Source organism: Lissotriton helveticus, chromosome 2_1, assembly GCF_964261635.1.
Source record: "Lissotriton helveticus chromosome 2_1, aLisHel1.1, whole genome shotgun sequence".
NCBI lineage: Eukaryota > Metazoa > Chordata > Amphibia > Caudata > Salamandridae > Lissotriton > Lissotriton helveticus.
This window is the reverse complement of record NC_136059.1, coordinates 1,157,350,222-1,157,378,026: the sequence shown is the minus strand read 5'-3', so window position 1 is coordinate 1,157,378,026 and position 27,805 is coordinate 1,157,350,222. Positions and strand designations below refer to the sequence as shown.

Below are 27,805 nucleotides of genomic sequence, written 5' to 3'. Positions count from 1 at the left end.
GGGGCTAGGTTAAAAAAAAATGTTGCCATAAGGTGGTCCACAACATTCCCAGTTCTTGATCTGGAGCCGAAGCCAGAAGAAATGGGCTCACGTGCATTTCTAAAGACAGGAGAAAATCAAAGAACAGACCTTTGTCCCATTCATAAGGATTACCCAAAGTAATAGCTTGGTTCAGAAATGAGATAAAATGGAGATTGCTTTTAGTTATTCACTTCTAGGCAACAGACAAATGGTTTCCAAAGTTGCTGGAACTTTATATTAATTATACATTCCACCTTGCCCCAACTTACTACCGTTGTGATGAGCCATCCTGGCCATCTGCAACCCATGGCGGGGGACAGGTGTTAGTGAGATGGAGGATTTGAGGAGAAAATACAGAAATGCTGACATTTTGCAGGGGCCTATACTGTTCATCGCGGAACCCTGGTCTCAGGAACAACTACAAGTTATAAGTCAGCCTGGGCTACAATGTCAGCTTGGTGTGTGAAATGGTGTCTCCACCGTCTCTCGAAGGACGTAGTGCCCATCCACGGTTCCCTTTTAGACAAAGGGAATGAAGGCAAGAACTCTGGAAAGAAAATTGACAAAAGGCTCACCTTCTTCCAAGCACATTTCAGAGACTCTTGTGCTGTACATATGAGTGGATTGTGGCCATGTAGCCTTTGTTAGATTGCATTTTAACCCAGGTATTTTTGGCAATGTGGTTGTCATTGATGTTTGCATTTTACTATTCTTAGGTGAAGAGAAAATAACTCGAAAATATCTCACCTCCCTCTTTTTAATATAATCAAACCGCTTTTATTCATATGCATTCAAAACCTGCATTTCATTGTCACTTAAATTATTGCATGCCATCAAAGAGCAAATAACTTTCAAGACATACCCTGAACTAGATTAGCAGAGGAAAGATTATGAGAACCATCCACACAATCAACAGTAATTAAGCAACATTCTGTAGCACAAACATAAAATGACTTACTAAAAAATGCATCGCCCAAGCCAACTGCTTTGCTACTTCTAGCTTCCACAAGATGTTTATAGAGTTTTTATTTCTTTTCAAATAGGTGTCCAGGGATCCAAATTTGACATACTCTTGAACAAGAATATCTGAAAAATAAATGTGAAGAAAACTTGATACAACAAACAATTTTTTAATTATATGAAAATGAAGATATACTTCAAATGACTCAAATGATCAGAAGTAGTATTCTGATTTAGAAGCAATTGATTCGGTAGGTGCTTTTTGCGTAATAAACCTCCACAGTGATACAAATCAATAACTACACTCCATAGAAAAAATAAACCCACTTTGGCAAAAATACCTAGTACAACAGTGTCTCAAGACTCGCAGGGGCGGATTCTCCATTAGGGCTCTGGGGCTGCGCCCCCCTGAAATCATTTCCTTCACATTCCTGTACAAATATTAAATAGATCGGTTTATTTAGAGATACAATCGTACATCTAAACAAATCAATATATTTAAGTCGGGGCTGTCTGTCCCAGGCTGCCTAACCTGCCTCGCTCGTAATCAGGAGACGGAAGCCAGCCAATAAATCAACTTTCTGACTGCGGGGCACAACGCAGAGCTTACTGTTTTAAAGCCCTTCATAATGAACCATTGCAGTCTATGGCAGCATTGTCTATAGGCCAGTGACGCTGTCAGCATTATGGTTTGGGGCACTGGAGTCTCCCTCCCTGCGTAAGAACCTTTGAAGTCTTCGAGCCCGTGAAATTACAATATGCTGATTCAATCAATTTTTTATATGAAAGTCACCAAATTGATGATTCTAAAATCAACAGGTATAATAGAGTCCGAGAGTATAGCAGGCAGTGAGGGCTTCACAAGTGAGGATGAGTTGAACAAATCGGGAAGAACTAGAGTCTGTTCGTGAGATGTGCATCCATGAGCAAAATGGATGAGCAAGGTATTTGCTGAGGAAATCCTTGTTTTGCCTCCAGGTTATGGATTATTGCCACAGGAGGACCAACTCCGTTCTTTATGCTTAGGAGATTGATAAAATGTGGACCAAAGTTATTATGTTAAAGGGTATCAGCACAGCATACATAAGCAAGTGAGGGTTTATTGGCAGTAGAGGGAATACTAATGCAAAAGAAGGGGACCCCCTCTAAGGTTTCAGGAAAAGGTCCGGGAGAAGAGGGGAAAATTGTCAAACCAGAAAAGTAAACTCCCTCATGACCAAAATAATTATACAATGGAATTAATCCAAGTGAGCACTGTGAGCGCCTAGATCAATGTGGTAACCCAATAAACAAAAATTATTACAATAAAAATGATTACAACAAATCTAAAAAATATAATTTTTTTATTTTCATTTCTTTTATCAAATATGTTTTTCATAAATATACAAATCTATAAATATTTTTCAACATAATTAAGTCACAAATTGGCACAAGTGAAAATACATTTAATCAAATAAAGAACCCGGGAAGAGACAAACAGCAGCATCACGACAACCCATTCATACCCAACTCACATATATCCAGACAAACCTTCAAATTCATAACACATCTGGGGTACACAATTACGGAGTGACAAAGTAATTGGGATGACCAAAGACAAAAACTGCACAGAAGCACTCTCCACGCTCTCTCCAGGCTAACGCGAGCACGTTAAGGGCGGATCCTGAGGTGGACACCGGGCTGTTTGAAAAGTACACTATATATTGAAGCAGATATATTTCGGGGGTTTGAGAGAAGGGATATTGGACCATTTACAGCCTTTGAAGTACTCTATGTCATTACTGGCCTGTGCAATACTATCCCCTCCCTACGCTTGACCGGTGCCATATATGTCCTGGTGGCATAAAGAAAATTTTCGAGGAATAGAGGCTCTTGATCTGATTAATTACAAACCAAGGAATGTCTCATGGGGATTAATTGCTTAGGACGCTGAGAGTGGTGTCAGCACCTGGTTGAGGAGTGCTTTGCATATCCGGATTCTATATTTAGACACGCATATCAGTACTAATATAAAAGGTTCCAGTACCTATTGTTTGAGTGTGTATTCTTCCCTTCCCGGGTGGCGTGGCCTCACTTTGGGCTCTATATCTGGCAGGTCCTGATGAAGGTAGCATTTTATCAGCTTGCAGCCACCAAACCGCGTCGACCACTGCCTTGAGAACATCCTGCTTCTGTGCTGTTTTTATCTTTGGTCATCCAAATTACTTTGTCACTCTGTAATTGTGTTCCCCAGATATGTTATAAAAGTGAAGGTTTGTCTGGATATGTGTGAGTTGGGTATGAATGGGTTGTTGTGATGCTGCTGTTTGTCTCTTCCAGGGTTTCTTTGATTTGATAGTGGACATCAGAACTCCTGAGGCACAGCCGGGAGCACGTTAGCATTTACTCGTTTCTTAACTTTTTAAAATTATTGTGTGATACTCTGTTGATCTTAAACCCCCGCCCTGCGCTCACATTACCTCCACGATCAGGGCATCCCCGCGCAGCCGATTGGAGCGCTGCTACGGGCTTCAAAACTGCCGCCATTTCGGCAGACCAGGCGACGCCCACGGCATCTGGCCACGCCCCCCGCCGACGCTATGTAAGAGCGCTGACTGCTAGCGCGAATCAGATAGTGGACATCAGAACTCCTGAGGCACAGCCGGGAGCACGTTAGCATTTACTCGTTTCTTAACTTTTTAAAATTATTGTGTGATACTCTGTTGATCTTAAACCCCGCCCTGCGCTCACATTACCTCCACGATCAGGGCATCCTCGCGCAGCCGATTGGAGCGCTGCTGCGGGCTTCAAAACTGCCGCCATTTCGGCAGACCAGGCGACGCCCACGGCATCTGGCCACGCCCCCTCGCCTCCCTTCCCGATATAGCATGTGCACTTCCCGGCCGCGCAGCGGGCGCGCCTAAGGCAAGCCCGTCTGCGCCCGTCCGCGCCTGGACCGGGCCTAGGGCCACTCTCCCTGCTAGTTTTATTAATATCAGCCCAGATACAACTCTAACGTATGATTCTAACTTTCTTCACTCTTTAAATATCCCATCTCATCAATGTCAGCGCCTTGACCTGGCTAATCAGCCTTGCTTTCTTCCTCATACTTGTTCTAGTTGCTCTTTTGTCACTAATAACTACCGTCGTCTACCAACAAGTACCATTAGCAGGAATAAGATATTGCCTAAACCATGTGTGGCTGCACTAATAAATACACGCTCCTTGCCCAAGCATAAATATGAGATTTCCAACTTCATTGAGGTCTACAATCTCGATCTCCTTTTCATCACTGAAACTTGGGGTGATCTCTCTTGTGGACCTGACTTTGTTACTGCTACCCCCGAAGGATTCTCGAACGTTAGATTGGACAGACCACACCCTAAAAAAGGAGGTGGACTAGCCATTATATATCGTAGCAATCTAACAGTGCGAACTGAGGCCATCCCCATCTCAAGTTGTGAAGCCATTTCTTTCACAATCTCCATTCCTCATGCCCCCCCTTTTAAAGGCATACTTATTTACCGTCCCCCAGGACCTCGCAGTCCTTTTCTCGCTAATTTACCCATTCTATTACAACCTTTGGCAGGTGAAAACCAGTACACCATTCTGGGTGATTTTAATTTTCACCTCGAGTTGCCGGATAACCCTGACACCGCAGCTCTTCTATCTGAATTGGATAGAATAGGACTCCCACAATTAGTCACTGGTCCCATGCATACTGCGGGCCACCTTTTGGATGATATTTTCTCTAGCGATACTTCACTTATGATGAAGGATGTTCTTCCCTTCACTTGGACTGATCACTCGGCCATTCTTTTTGATTTTGTTTTAAAACCTACTCCCCCCCCTAGCTAATATTCCCTCACCCACCAATCAATTTAGAGCGTGGAAAAGCATCGACATTCACGCTTCTCAGTCATCATTATTATCTTCTTTGCCACCCATTGTGACTGATTCTGAATTAGGAGCTAATAATTATACCAACTGGATACAAAACACTGTCAACCTGACAGTTCCTTTAAAAAAACAATCTACTAACAGGGCTTTTAAATCTTCACCCTGGTATAACGATGCTCTTAGAAACGAAAAGCAAAAATGTAGACGGCAGGAACGTAGATGGAGAAGAGACTACGACCCAGATCAAAAATCCTACTACAAAGTCATGATGTCTAACTACAAGCAACTTATTATCATGGAGAAAAGTAAATTCTATAGTACCCAAATCAATCTTGCACATGACTCTACTAAACAACTGTTTCAGGTAGTAACACGTCTCTCTGGACAATCAGCAACCACTCCTATCATAGCTACGCAATAGCTCTGTGACTCCTTGGCGAATCACTTCCAAAAGAAAGTGACGGATATCTTTACCCAATTTAAGGCCCACACAACTAATACTGGACACCCGTCTCCCACTTCTATCGATTATATGCCCCTTCCCCGGGCATGCTTCAACCCGCCTCACTCAGGCCCCCTCTGCTCCTTCCAGGAATTTACCCAGGCTCCACTGGAACTGGTATTACACCTTATTTGTACCACGAACTCTGGCTCACCGGAAGATCCATGCCCCCCTTCCATTCTCAAAAATTTTCCTGACATTATAGGTCCAAAACTCACAGAAATTTTTAATGCCATGTTTTCGTCCAACATCTTTCCTTCCATCTGGAAGAAGGCGACTATTAAACCTCTCATCAAGAAAAGTTCCTTGGACCCTTCTGTAGTCGCTAATTATCGCCCTATAGCCTGCCTCCCTTTTCCCGCCAAAATTGTGGAAAAGATTATGAACATCCAAATCTCAGATTTCATAGACCAAAACAACTGTCTTGATAATTCACAATTTGGTTTCCGGAAGGGACACGGAACTGAAACCGCGCTTATTAAGGCTACAGATGAAATTAGGATGACACTTGATGGCGGAGGATCAGCAGTGCTCATTTTGTTGGACCTGTCAGCAGCTTTTGACACGGTCGATCACTCCATCCTGATCGACCGTGTCACAGCGGCAGGGATTACAGGTGGTGCTAAGGATCTTATTTCTTCTTTTCTCACTGATCGAGTACAATCAGTCGCCTTCGGCAATTTCAATTCACCTCCTTTTACTCTCCCTTGTGGTGTCCCCCAGGGATCCTCGCTAAGTCCGACACTATTTAACATCTATGTGTCGGACTTGGCGAGGATCATAAAAATCCATCACCTGGCGGTAACATCCTACGCTGATGACACCCAGATTGTCTTAGCCATTAACAAAAATGGAGATGAAGTGGCTTCCAATTTTAATCAGGGAATGTTAGCAATAAGTAATTGGATGTCCATAAATTGCTTGAAGCTTAACTCCGACAAAACGGAGGTAATGGTGTTTGGCAATCTTTACCCAGCCTGGTCTCCTACCTGGTGGCCTGCCACCCTGGGACCACCCCCGTCCCCAGTGACCAAGGCTAGAAATATGGGAGTTTTACTGAATACCAAACTCACTCTCCTGCACCATGTTAATGCGGTAGTATCATCCTCATTTTACACCATGAGAATGATTAAAAAAATTCTACCCTATCTCCCCATGAGCATGGCAAGAACCCATGTCAGTGCACTAATTATATCTCGCATAGACTATTGTAATGCGCTTTTAGTCAATGCTCAGGAAGGAGTTTTAAAAAAGCTACAATTGGTGCAGAATGCTGCGGCCAGATTGATCACGGCCACCCCCAAGTATACTTCCATCTCTGGCACTATTGAACAGCTTCATTGGTTGCCAGTGTAGAAAAGAACCAAATTCAAAGCACTCTGCATTGCGTATAAGGCAATCCACTCTCAAGGCCCAGCCTTTTTAAAGGATGCTCTCTGCCCCTACAAACCTGTCAGATCCCTTCGATCTTCTACTGCCGGTCTTATGCAGGTTCCCAGGACCAAGAAGGTCTCCTGGGGGGACAGGTCCTTTATAGTGACCACTACCAAACTATGGAACAGTCTTCCAAACCACATCAAAACCTGTACATCCCTTCTTTCTTTCCGTAAACAGATAAAGACCTGGCTGTTCAAACAATAACTACTCATGGACAAGGTCAGTGGACACAGCGCCGAGACACCCTCGGGTATTTGTGCGCTTAACAAATTTCCCCAAAAAATTGATTAAATGTATTTTCACTTGTGCCGATTTGCGACTTAATTATGTTGAAAAATATTTATAGATTTGTATATTTATGAAAACATATTTGATAAAAGAAATGAAAATAAAAAATTTATATTTTTTAGATTTGTTGTGATAATTTTTGTTGATTGGGTTAACACATTGATCTAGGAGCTCACAGTGCTCACTTGGATTAATTCCATTGTATAATTATTTTGGTCATGAGGGAGATTACTTTTCTAGTAGAGGGAATGCTAACTAAAGCACACCATGTTGAGCCCTAACAGTACAGAAAAGAAAAGCCAGGTTTTCAAGTTTTGCACAACGCAGCAGGATGCATCAAAATTGCACAGACAATGAACTGTAAAGGGAAAAAGACTCCTGCCGCCCTTTCTCTGTTTCAGAAAGTGGCACCTTGAGAAGCAACTGCGCATAAAGTAAATGAAGCCATCTCAAACGAGTGTAGTTTTGAACCTGGCTGACTGACGAAAAGTGGGGGACTACACTTGAGGCCCTTGCGAACCATTCATAAATCCTTTAAAAATTCTGGCCTGGACTGGTAGTTACAGTGATACTTGTGCAGAAGAAATTTAACACGGATAAGTTTTGATGACATCATCTTAAGGCAGTACAATGTGCAAAAACTGAACATTTAGAATTGCGCAATGACTTAGTAAAGAGCCCCACCCCCTCCTTGCAGGAAAACTACAGAACGTCAGGAGCCCACCTGTGCACCATGTAGTCATTAATTTATGCATCAATAACAACTGTTATTTATAGCACCTAGTCCTAGACAAAATAAAATAGTAAAAAAAGCTAAGTATGCTTTCAACTACTGAAGCTAAAACCTAGGTGTTCTGTTGTGATTACCTGTTTAGCGTCAGCTTTAATTACTAGACAAAAGCCTGAAACAACAGATTGCAAGGGGCTGTGTGCAGACTGTCACGCAGAGGTTTTAATTGCTATAATTTCGTAGGGAACATTTGTCCTGGTAGAATTTAAACAAGTTGAGTTTATTACAGATTAAGGAGGAAGGATCCTTACTGGGCAGTCATGTGTCCTTCCAAGATTTCTGAAGAACAACTATGTAATAAAACAAATGACACTTTGCATAGATTTGGCCGCTTTGTTCTGCATAACTACTTCTGGGGATGCCGAAGAGATGGATAGAACATATGGCATTTTAAGATTTTGTAAAATGACATACCAAATACATATAAACATGTTCATCCTGGTCTAAAGAAACAGCGCACAGCTATAAAATAATAACACTGAGCAACTATGTGTGGGATTGGAAAACGTTCCTGGCTTGCATACAATTAAGGATAGTAGCTGCTCTTGCTAGCTCTGAAATAAGGAGTCCTGAACAAAGGAGCAGGTAAAGAAAGTACACTCACTGCCATTACCTCGTCAGCCCTCCCCGTCCCAGTCCTAACTACATGAGCATAGCTCCTCCCACCAGAAACTCCCAAGCAACTTGAAACCCATCCCTTCCCTCCAGGCCACACCCATACCCTGAGGCATATAACCCAGTGACCTGCCAATCAACAACCTGTTTGTTTTTTCTGCGGAATCACTTCCGAGCTGGCTTCGTCGAGGGGGGCACTGGAATTGGCCTCCTGTCGACTTTATGACATTACGACTCGGAGTAATGAATATTACCGGTGAGTAACCGGTCATTCCCTTGGACCCTCAGCATTACATCAGAGGCTGCTTAATGACATGGGGTCAACCCTGTGATGCAAACGGAAGGATTGTCCTGTCACCTGGGCTACATCTGGCATTTTGGTGAATAGATGTCCAAGGTGCGGCCATTCATGATTAACATTTAGAAACACCGCTCTATCCCATGTGGTCTCCTGGTGCTAGTCTTAAAGTCTGCCTAACTAAACAGAGAAGACTGCAGCTTTTGCATATCGCCCAGTAATATCCGAAAACATTTGTCATCGAAAGGTAGCGCATTTCCACTGGAAAGGTAGCGCATTTCCACTGGAAAGGTAGTGCATTTCCACTGCTACTCTGCACAGAAAGGAGCGCCCTAGACAGAGAGTTGTATTAAAATGCAAAAATAATATTGTTAAAGTCATGTGATATGCTAATGTGCAATTTATATTGAACTGACATTTAAAATGTGCACAATGAAGTATGAAGCTGTACTTCTTAGTATAAGTCATCAAAATGCCTAAAGCAGCACTGCATTACTGATGACTTACTAAAATGTGCTAAGCCATGTATAATTGTTTACAAATTGACCTTACCCTGACATTCCTTTAATGAAAACGTCACATAACACTGCAGAATGTTTCTGTTTAACAATGCTTTGAAAATGTTTGCTAGAAACACTTTATCATTGAATAAAATAGTTCACACAGGAACACAATGAATGAATAAGAGATTTTGGCCCTTTTAACATTTTTCGCATTTTTTAATGGAAAGATGTGGTGCTGAATAATATTTCGCTACAGGAACAGAAGGAATGAATAAGAGATGTTGACCCCTTTTAACATGTTTCTCTCTTTATAATAAAAATATGTGGTGCTGAATAACATTTTGCTGCATCTGACGTTTCTATTTCACAAAATCAATTGTTAGCTAATATAAAATTTGCTTTATTAGAAGGTTAGGTTTATTAGTAGTGGTTACTGTCCCTGTTGAACCGAGAGTAAAACAGACTGAGACCTTTTCATACATTCCAGATTGCCCCACCACCTGTTGTTTAGACACCAACTGTAACTTCGTCTGGTGTTACTGCTTCAATTATTACTGTTCCGGTACAATTACCACAAATTGCAACTATACAGACAGTGCTTAGGCCAAAAGTGATTGCCCTTATCAACATTGTCCCGCCTCAATAAGGTCAAGCAGCTGTAGCAGGAGTGGTTGCATCTGTGTTTATCCCGACATCCCAAAATTTAAAGATTGTTGCATGGAAACTATCACAAATGATTCAATCATTGAGAGATGGGGAAGGATTGTCTTTATAACACCAATAGTCCAAGGAGAGGCACATTTATTTGAGGGCAACATTTTCCCACCATGGTTTGAGAAAGCGGCAGGACTTAGAAAGATGGAAAGTGCAGAATGACAAGGTGCCCCAGAACCCGAAAGGGAGAGACCACTGAATATTTCAAATCTAAAAGTAAAACTTGAAGAAATTATAATGGGATGTTTAGATCATGACCATTTAAATCAATATCAGAAGGAAATGATTTACCCGAGTAAAGAAATTACAAGACGTGCAGCAATCACACGTGATAAATTAACTTATTGAGCCCAAAAGTATGATGTTGACCTTTCAAAACATTTTCCTTTACAGAGAAGTCACAGAGTTCAATAAGATGATGGAGTAATTGAGACAGTGTGTTCTTCAGATATGCGTTTACAGGTAACTGATTGGTAAAAATGGATCCTTAAATGGAGTGATTTTGAAAAATTAGAAATTAAATGGTCCAAGAAGTATGAAAAGAAAAAGAAACAATCTGAAGAAGGTGGGGAAAATAGAAAGTCATTGACAGGTTCACAAGAGGAGGAAGAAGCTTCAACTTACTCACTTCGAGAGATAGCGGGTGGGGTGTATATCCATGTACCATGGAGTAGAGGTGATTTTGCAGTATTTACAAACATTTTCCAAAATTGAGAGACAAGCCTGTGCAGTGGTACACACATGTTGACAGATCTGTCAACATCTCAAAGATGTTGTGGATTGATTTAAATGCGTTCTTTGACATTGTGGTGTCAAATGATCTGTGGGCCGAATGTAAGGTTGTTGTACAATGGCCACGTGAACAGCCAACAAGAGAGTTAAGCACTAATGCAGCATCTCCTGTAGTTATGGAGAAGAATGAAGCAGTGATTACATTCCTGAAAGGCAAGGTGCCTTGAAGATCAAAAGAACTTCACAAGAACAAAAAAATCAGTTCATGATTACTATGATAGATTGTTACAGGTCTTTCAATAGCACTTGTAACAGAATATCCTGAACCAAGTAATAGAGGATTCTTTGTATCTCAGTTTGTTATTGAGTTGAGAACAGAAATCGGTACACACATTCAAAATAGTATGATCTGCTGGCAAACAAAATAGTTAGACAAATTCTGAGATATGTAAAGTATCGAACTGGTGAACAGGAGATGAAGCAGAAGAAACTTAAGGAGAAATTCATGTTGGTCCCGACAAAGTTTGCTCAGAGAGTGTTTCAGAACCAGTCTTTAGAAGGAAATCAAGGTGGTATGCAAGGTGTTGGTGCATAAACAGTAGTACAAGGTACTCAAGGAGGATTTGGTAGAGGTATAGGTGTTCCAGTTGATCCGAATTCCATGGGACGATTGTTTAAAAGCTTTCCTAGAGCTGAGAGAAAGTCTCTGTTGTGCACCAGCACTAGGAATGGCAGATAACAGTAAGATATTTACATTGTTTTGTGGGGAGAGGGAGGGTTGCGCTCTCTCAGTGTTTACTAAAATGCATGTAGATGCTCGAAAACCTGTGGCTTACTTCTTGACAACCCTCGATCCTGTAGCTGCAGGATTGCACGGCTGCCTTAAAGCGGCCGCAGTGGTTGATGTTAGCATAGAGAGGAGTGAGAGTATAATGATGGGACATCCTGTAACTGTAATATTCCTACACTGTGGAAATTGTGCTGCCCCGAACAAAAACCCATTACATGACTCACAATATACTTACAGAATAAGAGCAACAGATCCAAGATGCTGATAATGAAACTTTGAAGTCTTATCATATTTTTGAATCCATCAAATTTGCTGCCTGTAAATGAGAGTGCCTGTGATGAAGTAGAACATGATTGGCACGGATTTATGCGCACAGTGAAGACCAGACATTAAAGATGAAACTTTAATGAGTCTGATAATATAGTATTCGTTGAAGGCCACGGCTTGAGAAATGGTGAAGGTATACTGACAGCGGCTTACGCTGTTTGCACAAATTAATGATGTTGTGGAAGCTTCATTGCTTCGATGTATTACATCAGCACAAGTTAAAGATATATTTGCCATTACAAGAGCTTGCATATTGATGGCCCATTTAAGAGTGACTACATACACAGATAGTCAGTATAGATTCGGTGTTGTCCATGACTTTGGGAAGCAGTGGTCACAGAGGGGTTTTATGACCTCTTCTGATACACCCATATGTAATGGTAACCATGTAAGAAACCTTTTAGAGGAACTCCAGTTCGTACTGAAATTGCAGTGGTTTAATGTGCAGCTCACTGAAGTGGCAATGGATACACTGCAGTCAGAAACAAATATACTAACAAGGTTGCGCAATATTATGTACTAGTGGCCTGCACATTTAACTAAACGTTTTCATGAGAATCTGAGGAAGAAACTGTCTTTTCTATGTTGATGTCAGTAGCTGACACCTAGGATGAACTAAAAAAAAGTGCAAGAAAATGTTTCAGAAGCACAACAGCATGGTTGGTTCAGAGGAGAATGTGAGAGAAACACAAATCACATTTGGATGTCAGCTGATGGAAGACCAGTGTTACCTGATAGTGTCTTCTTTCCAATGAAACAAGAGTTCCATGGACACACACATTTAGGAAGGGATGCAGTGGTAAGGCTATTTAGGCAGAATGGGTTAAACCCCAGATTTAGTATGCTTGCAGAAGAACTGTGCCATCATTGTGAGACAGGTCAACAAATTAATATAGGGAAAAGAACTTCCGTTACACTGAGTCATATAGGGAGATCAGGCGGTCCTTTCAACAGAATGCAGATGAACTTTATCGAGATGCATGTTTGCAACATGTTGAGATGTGTCCTGGTCATAGTGTGCATCTTCTTGCGATGGATGGAAGCCTACCCAACCAGAGGAAATGAGTCTCACTGTAGCAAAATTGCTATTGCATGGGGGCTGTCTAAGCACTTTTGGGGGCCATTACAGCTTTGGGACTTGTTACCTGCTTCCTGCCCGCTCCAGGGTTCTCCCTCCCGCCGCCGCCACTCCATCATCGCGGCCGCCGAGCGGAGGAGAGGACTACCTCCCCCAGACTCCCCAGCGGCATCGTGACCAGCCGCCAATCACGCACCTGGAGGCGCCATAAAATTGCAGCTCAGTCCCGGCGGAGCGGGGGCTGTCTAAGCACTTTTGGGGGTCATTACAGCTTTGGGACTTGTTACCTGCTTCCTGCCCGCTCCAGGGTTCTCCCTCCCGCCACCGCCACTCCATCATCGCGGCCGCCGTGCGGAGGAGAGGACTACCTCCCCCAACCTCCCCAGCGGCATTGTGACCAGCCGCCAATCACGCACCTGGAGGCGCCATAAAATTGCAGCTCAGTCCCGGCGGAGCGGGGGCTGTCTAAGCACGTTTGGGGCCATTACAGCTTTGGGACTTGTTACCTGCTTCCTGCCCGCTCCAGGGTTCTCCCTCCCGCCGCCGCCACTCCATCATCACGGCCGCCGAGCGGAGGAGAGGATTAAATCCCCCAGACTCCCCAGCGGCATCGTGACCAGCCGCCAATCACGCACCTGGAGGCGCCATAAAATTGCAGCTCAGTCCCCGTGTCGCGGGACGCGCGCGGGCGTCACCGGGAGAAGGCCGGGATAAGGGCGGGCTGTCTGTGGACGTCGGTGAATGGAGGAGGACGGGACGGGCTACCCCCCTTACATCTGTCGAGGAGACCAACAAGGAAAAGGCTTCCCTTTAAAAGGTACTGTTACTTGGTTTGAAAACCCCCTGGCTACATACATACTATAGTAGCAGCTCACTCTTTGACCTTGAGGGTGTTAGCCTAATGTGATCGGGACATTGTTGCTGTTCATTACCCCCACCTATCACCACCCATTCCTACAGAATGAGCAACTTGGGCAAGAAAGCAAAAACCCCAGCAACACGACCAAACACCAGACTGCAGGCGGCAGTACCACAGCCTCTACCCACCTTGACAGCAATAGACAAGATGCTGCAAAAAACTATAGGGGTTGTGGCTACTGCAATCGAAAATACCGAGAGAAGACTGTCAATTACACCCACATTATGTCTGCAAAATCAGGGAGGTGATTGTTCAGTTGTTGTAACCGATGCCCTGGATTTAAATTCTTACTTGACATCGTCCTACGTAGAATTGCCCTGTGCACAGGCGCCTATAGAGACCCCTATAGATGTCGAGGATCCACCCATTGTTCTGGTTTCCCCTTTCCCTAAGGAAACCCCTACAGTACGCAAACCACGCTCCAAGAAAAAGAAAAAGAGCCTCCCCCAAAAATCGGGCAAAAAGGTTTTGGCCAATCACAATATGGTGACCCCGACTGCTAATACGTCGCACTTGACCTCAGGAATTCCGTGCTGGGTCACTAACATGGTAGCTGACTTACAAGCATGCTTGGAGCAGACCATTGCCACCCATATCAAACCCCTGGTGTCAAAGCTTGATAGACTGGTCACTATCTTAAATAATAAGGGGGTAGGGACAATAAAGCCAGTTAATCCTTTGGGAAACTCAGCACCCTCTGACTGTGGTGATACACTTAAAAATACACCTAGTGATAGGGTAGCTGCACCAAAAAAAATCTCAATACAGTCCAAAAATACAGGAACCCCAATAATTATCCCTAAGCCTGCACATGCTTCACTTCTTCCCCCTCGTAGCACTTATACACAAGGCCAAACTCACCAGGCAGCGGGAAATTTGAATGCCAATACTGATAAAATTAGATCAAAGTCTAAGGAGGGTAAAAATGAGAGCAAAACCAGCACACCAACGATCAGGAACGTACCATCTAAAATTACTCCCCACCAGTTGCCAACCATTAATTTACTCCTGGAAGCCCTACCATATGTGGTAGCCCTCACAGGAGTTCCAGTCCTAAGTGAGGGGAAAAGAGAAAATGAGATTGACCTAAAAAACAAGTGCATCCAATGGTTAGGCGCAAATAGACCCCTACCGCCAAATATATCCGGGGAAATACTGGCGGTTAGAAGAATAGATTGGATAGGGAGGGGACCAAAAACAGTGTCAGGAAATGTTGTAATAATAAACTTTAGGGACACCACTGCTGTGGACCACATCTGTAATGCTCCACTCTGTAGGTCAAACTCCCAAATATGCCCATTACATCGGTCGTATTTCTACCCTACTCCCAACTCGAGACCAACTCACTCCAATGGGGCTTACCACAATAATCATTATCCTCCATCAAATAGAATGCAACACTGGCTGACATTTGGGGAGGGCATACTCCCATATATCCGCTGCAACCCCATTGGAACCGGTTTAGCGTGCTGGAGGAGGTAGATTGACTCATATTGAAGGGAAATTACCCACCACGAATCAGTAATGCAGAGATCACCAGAGAACGGGTAATAGAGGAAAATGTCCCAGCTACCTCCACCGGGGATGACTCAGTATTCCACTCTTCAACGAGGGAGGGGACCAGAGAGAAGGGGAAGCTTGACGTACAGGGTTCTGAAAAGGTAGTGGAAGGATGTTTAAAACTCCTTTCTTGGAACATAGCCGGGTTAAAAAACAAATTGCTCACACCAGAGTGGGCCTCCTTTATGGCCGCTCACGATATCTGTCTGATGCAGGAGACCTGAGCACTGGAGGAGAGCACTAGCCCGGCCTTTGCAACTTACGATATCCTGGCAGTATCTACAGGTAGGCGCCGCCCTTCGGGCGGGCTATCAATATGGATAGGCACTCATTTGGGAATCCAGGCGACTCAAATGCAAACAAATTCCCTAGACATCCAGTGTGTTTTACTAACACCCCAAAACAAACAACAAGTAGCTATAATAAATATCTACTCAAGACCAGTCAAGAATGGGCAGGAATCGAACACAATCAAAGCACTCAATCTTTTTATTCAGGCACTGGACCCCGAAATTGCGATAATCCTTGGTGGCGATTTTAATTGCCAGTTTGAGCCTCTGGGTAGTCTGGAGCTGTGCGAACAAGATGAAGTAGACTCACTCTGGCGCGTCCCCGACCCCAAGATCACCCCGGTCAGGGCATGGACTCCGTTGGTGCTCCAAATAAAATCTTTCTCCCTCGCAACGTCTCTGCGGGCGTGCAATGGGAGATTGGATCCCGACTGTCCAGGGCTAGCTACGTATAATAGGGCAAACCAAACTTCCATCACTGATTATCTCATGTTAGAAGCAAAACATTGGGATAGGCTGAAAGAATTCAGGGTAGTGCCAAGGCATGATAGTGATCACAATGCCTTGGTCTTAACCCTGAAAACTGGGTCTTTTGGCCTAACAAACCCCGTCCCCAATCCTGCCATGGTGATGCCACCTCTCATGGTAACAAACAACAGGAGAAGGATTAAATGGGCCCATTTTGAGGACTCCCCTACCCGGCTTGCAAAAATATATCAGATCGCAATTCCTCGCATAAGAGAGATGGGTGATCCGACTATTAGACAACAAGCCGTAGAAACACACAGGCAGCTAGCCGTGACGTTAGGGGAATTGTTCTACCCTGTAAGTGGAAATAAGCGGTGCACGCCTAGGACACACCCCTGGTTTGACCGTGTCTGTAAGAAACTAAAAAGGGATCTCCTTGCGGCAATCAAATCCAAAGATAATGTAAAAATCAGGGCAACTAGATTGCTGTACAAAAAGGAGATCATCATGGGCAAGAAAGAGTGGGGGGAAGCAAGGTGGGAAGAACTGAGATATGCGCTCCTCTCAAAGGATGCCAAATCATTTTGGGCCATAGTCAATTCAGGCGCTAAAGGGGGAGGAGGGGCAGTTTTACCGAACATTGCTCCCTCAGTATGGGAGGCACACTTTGCAGCCCTTTACACAAGTCACAAGACTAGCGCCGATGTGTACCAACGCCAGGACCAGAGGTTAGATGTAGACAGTGCCCTTCGGATTTCCCCGGCTCAAGACCTCCTGCACGAGCATCGACTGCCGGGGGCCTCGGGCTTGGGATATCGGTTCGGCCTCCTGGATGCCCGGGAGACGATTCCCTCTGAAAACTTCGAGAGCATTTCTCTCAAGGAAGTGGAATCTGCTATTGACAGATTGCCCCTAAATAAAGCACCAGGCCTTGATAAGTTACCTGGAGAACTCTTTCGTTCCCAGCCCAAATCTGGGCACCGTACCTTGTAGTTCTGTTCAATGCGGTCCTCTGGGGTTCCAAGTTACCGGAAACCTGGTTGGGAGCTGAGATCGTCCCCATTTATAAGAAGGGCTGCCCGTTAGATCCATCTAACTATAGGCCCATTAGTCTTCTAGATACTACTCAAAAACGAATGGGCCGGATCCTACTGAATAGAATATTGGGGTGGATGGAGGAACATGCAATACTGACCACCCTCCAAGCCGGATTTAGATCTGGCATCTCGACCCTGGACCAAATTTTTAGGCTGCAGGTCCTTTTCTGGAAAACTCTAAGAGTAGAGGGTGGCAGCCTCTACCTTGTTTTTGTAGACCTGCGGGCCGCTTTCGACCTCGTGTCTAGGGAGAGATTATGGAGGGTGTTGGAAGAACTAGGCCTCCCGTCCTACTTATTGGATGTTTTGATTCGATTCCATGCAGGGAACTACGCCCAGGTGAGGTGCAGAGGAACGGAGAACTCTCGGCCCGCTTCCCCGTTTCCAGGGGTGTACACCAGGGTTGCGCCCTGGCCCCTACACTCTTTAGCCTCTATGTTAACGGCTTGGTGGATGAATTAGCTCGTGTCAGGGATAGTGATGTCCCGTGGTTGGCTACTGGCCGGGTGCCAGCTCTGATGTTCGCGGATGACACCTTGTTGTTGTCCCGAACATCAATGGGCATCCAGCGGGTTTGCAACCTTTTGTGCCTCGCGGGGATTGGAGATAAACTTGGAGAAAACCAAGTTTATGATATTCAATCCCCCGAGGCACACCCGCCCGAACCCTGTACTGAATGGCACCGCACTCGAACGGGTGAAAACTTTTGTTTATCTAGGTGTCACGCTGAGGGGGTATCAGCAAATTCCACAAAACATCACAATTTAAACCAGCTGCCCCTGTCCTTGAGATCTATGGAACCCAGGCAAGGTCAGCAGCTATGTATGGTGCAGAACTTTGGGGGCACAAGAATGCACTGATTCTACTAAAGGTTGAGCAGGCTTTTATGACAAATCTGGTGGGTCTACCACAAAGCACCCCTCTCATACCGTTGCGTCTAGATCTGGGCCTTGAGTCCATTATAGAACTGATAGCCGCACGACCCCATCTCTACTGGAGAAGGCTCGGGTCCGTACCGGAGCTTGTAGATTACAGAGCAGAATTTTCTGCAGTTTGGGGGGGGATAAAGAACAAAAATATACCCTGGTTATCTCACATCAAGGCACTCGCCTGCCAAATTGGCTTGCCTTAACTGTGGGAGTCCCCTGAGGAGAGCTGCCCGAGGTTGCAGAGGTCTGAGTTGTTGGCATCTCTTAGACATTACAGCTTTAATGTGTTACATTGTTCGACAACTCTGGGTAGGCTGTCCACTGAATTCTTGCAGGTGAAAATTGCACCCAAGAGGGAGGAATTTTTAGATCTAGTGCAGCTTGCAAGGAAATTATACACCCAACTAAGACATGGCTGCCTGCCCATTAGGGCACTGACTTCTAAATGGGTCGATTCAGAGGAGAGAACCTGCCCAGCTTGCAACAATAGTATAGAAGATATTGCGCATGTTCTGTTTTTCTGCCCGGCGTATAGTAAAATACGGAAATACTCGTTGACACCGCTGTGCAGAAACTTGGGAATTAAACAATGCGCAGAGGCTTGTAGAGTTTTAACATATGACACCTCCCCTCCTATTGTATTTTCGTTTTCCCGCTTTCTACATGGTATGTGGCGCAGAAGGACTACTTTTGTTATAATGAATTAGCTGGTGCAACAGCCCTCTTTTTGATAACTCACTGTTTAATAACTTCTTAAATTGCTTTTAACAATGGATTTTATTACTGTGCTTGTATGTATTTTATTTGCACTTTTATGGTCTATGACCGAAATAAAGTTATCAAAATGAAAATGCTATTGCATGAATTGATAATAAAGTACGGTATGCAGGTTTCCCTGGAGGGACACACTTCAACAACAAGGCCCTGAGAATGTTGTGTTCAGCCCTCCAGCTTGAACAAAGGTTGCATTGCAGCTATCAACCTGAAACTTCTGGGAACCGTAACATCTTGCTTGTCCAAATTATTGTGATTCAACATCACTGAAAAAGCCTGATGCTTTGCCTGTAGTGCTGATGAGTATCCAAAGTATTCTAGATAGGAATCTATCACCCATGAGATCCATATAGGATGAGCAATGCGATTGCCTGCTGTACCTGCAAATGCACTTCTGAGCATCACAGATGATACTCGATTACTGCCAGGGATTAGCTGATGTGGTGCATTCAGTCTCTCACCAGGTTGCAGCGGCCACACTAGATTAACATAGTGAACTGTGCCACGATCTCAACCCGGGACATTGGGGAGTGATCAAGAATCACGTTCGGAAGACTTGTTTGGAACAGAGATGAAAAGGTCCCTTCCAAGTGATATTGGTCACAAACACTACTGTTAAGTGTGCTGGAGCATCAAATTGTGTACATGCTTCGCACACAAGATAAGAAATTCATATGAGGAAATTGTGTTTTCTGACTCTGGCCGAAGAGCACTGTTAATTGCACCATCACAAGCTGAATCTCAGCTGCATTTCACAGAATGGCATTGAGGTCTCTGACAAAGAAGAAGAGACTAAACCTCAAGCTGAGAAAACTACTGAGACAGCATTAATATGAATAGAGGATCAGGGTGGTGGAACAAGCACTGAAACGAGAAGAGTTGCCCATAAAGTTGAATGGCCACTAAACAGCAATCAAAGGAGATTAGGAACAAGTGTATCTGCTGATCGAAGACCACCAACTATCACTGAGGAAACAGAGTCGAGCAGTGAAAGTGACACAGAGGAAGTTAAAAAAAGAATGAGAAGATCAAAGACCGCAAGATTGCCTTGCCGAAATTATTCTGCACCTGAATGGACTCACTATGTGAATAAGGTAGTAAATGCACCATTGGATGAACTGAATGATGTGAAATATGAGTTATTTGAACCTCCATGACAATACTACAATAAAAAATAAATCTAAATCGGATAAAGCAGCTTGAAGAAGATTTCTGGCAAATATTGAGAGACACTAAGATTAAAACTGTTTGAAAAGTGGTAATAGATTGAAACGAAGATTTCATTTATTTTTTTTAAAGAAGATTTACCTAGGCCCAAGGTTGCAGTAGAAGAGTAGGGAGAACATTTTTGAAGAACACAGAGTAGGGATGAGGGTGTCTGTAGGCAGATTTTGAATTTAAAGAGACTTTGTGAAAATGAAACAATTTGAACAAACAATGTTCAAGGAGAGTATCTGGAGAAAACTCTGAATTGAACTCTTATGCTGTTGCTGTACACTTTACTTGAAATGATCTGATTGTCGACATACATGTTGCCTTAGAAATAGATGCAAATTTATTATGTGTTTGATTTTCGTGATAATAGTACTAATTGTTATAATGGTGTTAGTAAGGCTCTATTTCACACCCGATTGAGAGATTAGGTCCACTTATTCAACTACGACTTTTGCACACACCACTGTGAAGAGCTACTGAAAGCATCATTTGTAAGCTACAAGAGAGAGATGATTACACAACAAATGTTTATGCTAGATTAGTGCAAGAATACACACAAGCTATGTTCACAAAAGACTGTTAATTCTTCACCCACTTATCGTCATCAGCAGCAGAAGAGGTAACATACCATCACATTACCTTGTCATACACAGTTTCACGTTGTATATTGTTTACATTTGTATACAAGTGAGCTCATTTCTAATATTTTTCTTTTAACCATGAATTAATAATCTACAGGGTTCCTTTAGTCCAAAAAAGGAATTTACGTCCAAAAGCAAAAGAAATGGACACAGCCTGATATTATTTTAGACTTTCTACGTCCATATATAGTGTCAAGGCTTACCAAAATAACCTGACCTGTTTAATGAGACTACTAGAGAAAGTCTTGATTGTGACATTATAGGAAAGGAACTCTAACATTTCACATAGTAACGATAGAGAAAATTATTTTTTGAAAAATGCTTAGAAGAAGAAAGAAGACACATTTAAAAAGGAAGATGGTTTATCCAAAGCTGAAATGAGAAGACAATAAGGAAAAATTTGTGTTTACAAAAGAAAAACACACACAAGAACCAGATATGTTGGAATTAGAAGCTGTGAACACACATTTAAATTGAAGTGGGGTACATGGCAATATTGTGTTTGTTAACAAGGAGCTTACTTCCAGTTACCTGCTGATTGGTAGGGTATTTGATACTTAGCTATATTTTCCTAAGATGTATCATGTATACAGTACAGATGCATTAACAATGACACCTGCACGCAGACACACCTGTAGTACAGAAGATGAAACCCGGTTAATGTGAGACAATCAATTTTGGTGCAATTATACCACCTGTATGAGTCATACTTAGTGACGAAAAGATTAGAAAACTATCAACAGCTGTTGACAAGTTGGCAAATAGTACTTCAGGAGCTTTAGTAGTTGTAAACACTGAACTCTTAGCAATTAGATCTATGGTTTGGAAAAACAGATTAGGATTAAACATTTTACTCCAAGAAAAAGGTGGCGTCTGCAAGATGCTGAGAACCCGCTATGCTGCTCATAGATATCAGACGAAAGCAAGAAAATTCAAGAATTTGCAAAGAATATTTCCAATCTAAAACCTGAATTAGAGCAACTAGAAACACTTAACATTTTAGACAACTTTGGAAAAGGAATACACACAATTTCAAACTGGTTTGCAACTGCTGGAGGAGGAATCACGAAAGCTATGTTTGTGCCAATATCAATTATCCTCTTCGATGCCTGCGTGCGTCGGACGGTCATGGGCCGTCCGATCTGTGCACACGTCAAATTCCGCCGCGCTGCTGTGAAGCGGTTTAAGGGCTTTGTTTTCTTTTACTATTTGCAATATTTAAAGGCTGTAGCTACTGGATTCTCAATGAGTAAGAGAATAGAAAAATAATTAGCAGTAAATGACTGTCTTAATGACGAGTATTGAAAAGCATTACAATTCAAACTTTTGAGAAGAAAAAGACACGACTCAACTGATGATGAGAGTGCCCTCTGAATGGAATTTCATTTGAAAAGTGTATTGATTAAGTTAACTATCAGGTGGAGGACTGAAAGAGTTTCAGTAATAATGCTCAAATAATATATTTAAAATCTCATGTGATATGCTAAAGTGCCATATATATTGAACTCACACATTTAAAATGTGCAAAATGCAGTATGTATGTTTACTTATTAGTACTAGGCCTCGAAATGCCTAAAGCAGCTTTGCGTTACAAGTGGCTTAATAGAGTGTGCTAAGACGTGTATAAATGTTTAAAAAATGACCTCACCCTGACATGCCTTTAATGAAAACTTTACATAACACTGCAGAAAGTTTCTGTTGAATAATAACGTTTTGAAAATGTTCAAGAATGCAATGCATGAATAAGAAATGTTGACCCTTCTAACATATTTTTCTTGTTTTATAATGAAAAAATGTGGTGCTGAATAATATTTAGTTGCAGCTGATGTGTTTATTTCACATAGTCCATTGTTAGCTAATATACAATTTGCTTTATTAAGTTAGGAATATAGTCGTGTTCATGCGAAAGAAGAGCTGGTATTGAAAGGCCTCATATGTAGAGACAATTTAAATTTTATTTCACACTTCATAATAATTTTCTGTAGTCCACTGTGTGAATCGTGGGAAAAGAAGAGGAGAGTCTATAATCGAAAGAATACTGAAACCTGACTGGACGAGAGGAGAGGAGATACAACTTGGATTGCAACATTTCTTTTTGCGTGTTCCTAGAGTAGGTTAACATTTTGTGTTCCCCCAGACTCTTATTCCATTTGCTTTTCCACACAAAAGCTGAGTGCTAATGGCTTAATGCTTAAGGCTGAATGCTGATTTCCCATCCTCCTCTGTACCTATTGCAGTTTGCTACTGCATGATTATTCTGTCCATCTGCTGAGACTGAAGTTCGTGAACCTCTCTTTATGGGAAGTTCTGCGGCCAATTATTGATTGAATTTGAGCCTCATGCTCATTCTCACTCATTCCTCCTGAATTTGAACTCTCTATGGGTTCTTGCTAACACCATGTTCACCTCGTTCTTATAATAGGGATGTTTTCCTTTATGGAACGTGATTGATGCACTGTGGATTATTTTTTGTTTTAACCATATTTTTATTATAAATTCTGTCAATTGGCTGATATTATTGAACTAACGGAATAAAGAGAATTTACTAAACCCTTTATGAAAATAAAACCCTTAAAACTTATAATTAACTCTAATTTTTGACTGAACTTAGACTAGCTATTGTGACTTTAATTTACGTGATGCATAGCTCCTGATTTTCTCATACATAGCAGCAAAGGTCTGTCACAGAGAAAAGCACGAACTCCATCCCAAGAGGGGGTCTACCCCGCCTCGAGTATGACAGCAATGATCAACTGTTTTTTTTTAATTGATTCCAGCACCCTTCATAATTAAATAGATGGGTTATATCTGAGACTTACAGATGAAGACTACAACAGCCTTGTAGAGATCTCTTCGATGAATGAGGATTGAGTTTAGCACAGATAAAGATGTACTGGCCATGGAGATATGTAGAGACCAGAAAAAGCACCGTAGAAAAGAAGAGACCGGAAATTATTAGTCAATGGAACATCTTGTGTGCGCTGAAAATATGATCTCCCCTGCGCAAGCCACAGAAGGCTCTAGTCAAGTTGAAGGCATACAACCTAACTTTTACAAGCTTTACAATGTTGATGCGTGAGTTCACAAATCTATGTTCTCCTTCTCTCGATCGATATATGCATAAAAACAGATTCTTTCTGATTGGTTTGAACAAGAAGACTTATTTCACTTGTGCTTAAATGACCGCACTGTCAACCGTTTATTACTTTGCATTTTTACAGAATATGGCAGACTATACAACTGGGAAATCTATCCCCTTTGTGTTCTTGCCCTTAGCAGGTATTGCATACACATGTACTCCTTAGGCAACAGAACCTCCTTTTAATAAAGAAAACGTTTTTGTTTATATAAAGGCAGCCCATTTTCCAGAAGGGATTTGCAAATGGATCATCACTTCCTTTGATGAGTCAGTAACCTATAAATGGTTTGCAACAGAACTTGCGGTCACAAATCATTGACACATAGCATTGCAACTTTGAATTTGGAAGGAATGCCATAAATACGCTCCTTTCAAATTGGGATTTGTAATGAATTGTCCCAGCCAGTTAATGAATCGATAACGAGTTACCGATTCACAAAATGGGTTTGGAGATTTTATGATTTAGATGCGCTTCGAGTATCGGGCTTTAAGCCCGGTCCCTCTTTCTCATTGGCCGCGGTGGCCAGCCATTGGGAAAGAGCATTCTGTGACGTAGACTTTTCTCTTTTTCTGCCGTCCCACTTGGACGGCCTGGCCTGCCTTCCTTCTGGCGTAAAAGGTTTCTTATCTTTATGGGGCCGAACACGTGGCCTCATATAGATAATAAACCTTTTACTTCAGAAGGAAAGCAGGCCAGGCCGTCCAAGTGGGACGGCAGAAAAAGAGAAATGACTACGTCACCAAAGCGAGCGCTTGTTATTCTGTATTTCGGCGTGAGGCGAGGCAGCTAGTTGGCGGCTGCTGCAGGAGTAGTGTTACAGCGCTCTCCGGCTTTCAGGATGAGAAGAAAGCGCTGCGATGCTTCAATTGTTTAATGCAGTGTATTAAACCGACATGCCTGGCTTTCGTTTAGGTTCAACTAACAACAGTTCTACTATTGCGAACAACCAATAGATAATAATCCCTTCGTTGCACACTTTTTTTTTTACAAGAAAATGTTTGTTCCAGTTCGTTACTTGTTAAAATATAAACTGCTGTGGGAGAAACCAAGGGGCGAGCGGTTCATTTCAGTCCAATATAAATGCTCCCAGACACCCTACAAATTAGCAGTAAAGTGCTATGCAATTGCACAGAACACAAAAGGGCTCTCAAATGTACTTTTCTTTATTAGTTTGTTTATCCAACAACTTCATACTAGCTACATGTATCACAGTTATACAGGCTTGTAGAATACAGCTGATTCAGTAATCTTTCAGACGCGGGAAATATTGAAATATTAAGTCGGCAGTAAAATTAGAAAAAGCAAGTTGTTTTATTTTCTCTTCAAACCCTGCAGTTTGAAAAATGTACAGTGTTTTCAGAAATTCCTTTGAATGAAGAGATGTTTCTGATTATATTTTTCGATATCTTGCCCCCAAGCCAACACAGAGAAAGCGGGTAGGGCTAATGGTATTTTTGGCAGAGCACCTCCGTTCTTTCCAGTGGCCACTTTGAAAGTGACGTCATCCCGCGACAGAGGTTAAGGTGTGCCTCCTTCACTGCAGGTGAAGTGTCTCCTCCCTACTCACTCTCTACTACTCACTCTACTACACACTCTCTACAACTCTACTACTCACTCTCTACTACTCACTCTACTACTCTCTACTACACACTCTCTACTATTCTCTACTACACACTCTCTACTACTTACTTTACTACACACTCTACTACTCACTCACTACTCTACTACACACTCTACTATTCTCTTCTACACACTCTCTACTACACACTCACTACTCTCCTACACACTCTCTACTACTCTACTACTCACTCTACTAATCTCAACTACACAATGTCTACTACACACTCACTACTCTCTACTATTCTCAACTACACTCTCTCTACTGCTCACTCTCTACTACACACTCTCTACTATTCTCTACTACACACTCTCTACTACTCACTCGACTACACACTCTCTACTACACTACTACACACTCTCTACTACACACTCTACTAAACTGTCTACTACACACTCACTACTCTCTACTACACACTCTACTACACACTCTCTACTACTCACTCTCTACTACTATACTACACACTCTGAAGGACTAGGCTATTTAAGGCCCAGCGGTGCCAGGGAACAACACCTAAAACCTTCGTGGGATACCTGTTCTGGCGCACTAAAGACAGAGACACGGGAGACTTCCTTGGGCTTCAAAGATCAGCATTTATTACTGCAGGGAGGCAAAAGTCACAAGAAGTACAACAGCATGTAGGTTCTGCGAGTCTGCTTCAAATTGCATTTGTGGGTCGCTCTCTTTTATACAAGATTTTGTCATTGCATAATATGTAAGCAAAAGGTTACAGCTCAGTTCCCACAGTAAAATTTAAAAGGATCGCTTTCATGTATTGAGAACCCCGGAACATAATTACATTAACATCACCAGTTCCAACTGTAAAAGCACATCTTCCCACCATTAGGTACATTCCACTTGAGTTGTAAATAAGCAAGAGAAAGAGACAAGAACAGCTGCAAGGAAGTCAGACAACAGGGAAGAGAGAGTGTGAGGATAATATTGGATGCGTAATCGTAGCTTAAAAGGGCTTGATCCCAGCACGTGCGGCAGAATCACCTTTGAGCGGAGGCAACTGCCTTAGCAGTTGTCCTCCCCCTAGCCATAAAAGACGCATGAAAGGAATATGCTTCTACCGTAAAGCTTGGGAACTAGAGGGTCACGATGCGGGCAGTTGCCTGTTCGCTGACTACGTGAGGGCAAGGAACAAAATGGATGCCGTATCTAAAATGGAACCCGAGGGTTCATTGGAGAAACCTGTAAATGAGACGAACAAATCTGAGTAGCATGGCGAAACCGCGTACACTTACTAAACTCGTCATTTACGGTTCATAGATACCACACTCGTCCATATTCGGCGATGCCCAAAACGTCGTAACGATTTCCACGGAACCTCAGACGCTCCTTTTGCTCTCATGTAGGCAAGAACTAGTCGAAGTCGGAGTCTATCTCGATTCTCATTAGATCATTCAGATGTTGTTGGAACATAATTCTGTCCATCAATGTCTCTTTGGTAGCAGATGGCCTTCTTATACACGTTGTAGCACAAAGGCCACATAAGGCAGGACCACACTGTACACAAAGACAACACGTGAACAGAAACGTCACAACAACCCCTATAACCATCAGAATCTTCCAAACCCAAGTCGACATTAGACCCCAAAACCATCCAAGAAGCGTCCAATCTCCCTCGTCCACGTGTATGGACTCCGAGATTTTGTGCAACTTGGAGATGGCTTGATAAACCGTTGGAGCGTTATCAGGTATGAATATGCAGCAGCTCGAATGGATGACCTTACACACACCACCTCTATCTGCTAGAAAAATGTCCAGAACCATCCGGTTCTGTAACGTCATAAGCCTATCCGCTTGAAGCTGTGCTGTCAGATTACCAAGGGCGCTTGCAGTTATGTTAGCGGTTGACTCTACTACACGAGTTAACTGTCTCAGATTTCGGCTATTGACCATAGGGCCCCAAACGGTAGAAAACCCTTGAAGAAGTCTCCTGCTTCTTGACCGGAAGTATCCTCTTTACTAATGACACCTCTTACAACTCTGGTTTTGTGATAGTCGGCAGCAACAGTGAAAGTCGGGGGCAAGAGATTTGCAATATAGCAGGTACCTGAGAAGTCATGTGGTAACCACGTATATGCTCGGTCATAACATACAAAATAGGTACCCTTGGCAGTCAGAAAGACTGGGGAAGAGAGCATCGGTAGAACGTAAGTATCCACACAAGCACTCTTCCCAAGCTGGGCTCTTGGATTTTGGCCACGACCT

At 42.8% G+C, this 27,805-nt stretch overlaps 1 protein-coding gene across 5 annotated transcripts in view; it reads right to left on the bottom strand.

Moving 5' to 3' along the window:
* JAK2 (Janus kinase 2) overlaps nt 1-27,805 on the bottom strand; it is a 1,231,913-nt gene that overhangs the window by 201,121 nt on the left and 1,002,987 nt on the right. For all 5 annotated transcript variants that reach the window (XM_078676001.1, XM_078676005.1, XM_078676003.1 and 2 more), the window contains one exon: nt 980-1,107. In XM_078676001.1, coding sequence (XP_078532127.1) covers nt 980-1,107 — 128 coding nt within the window. The remainder of the gene's footprint in view (nt 1-979; nt 1,108-27,805) is intronic.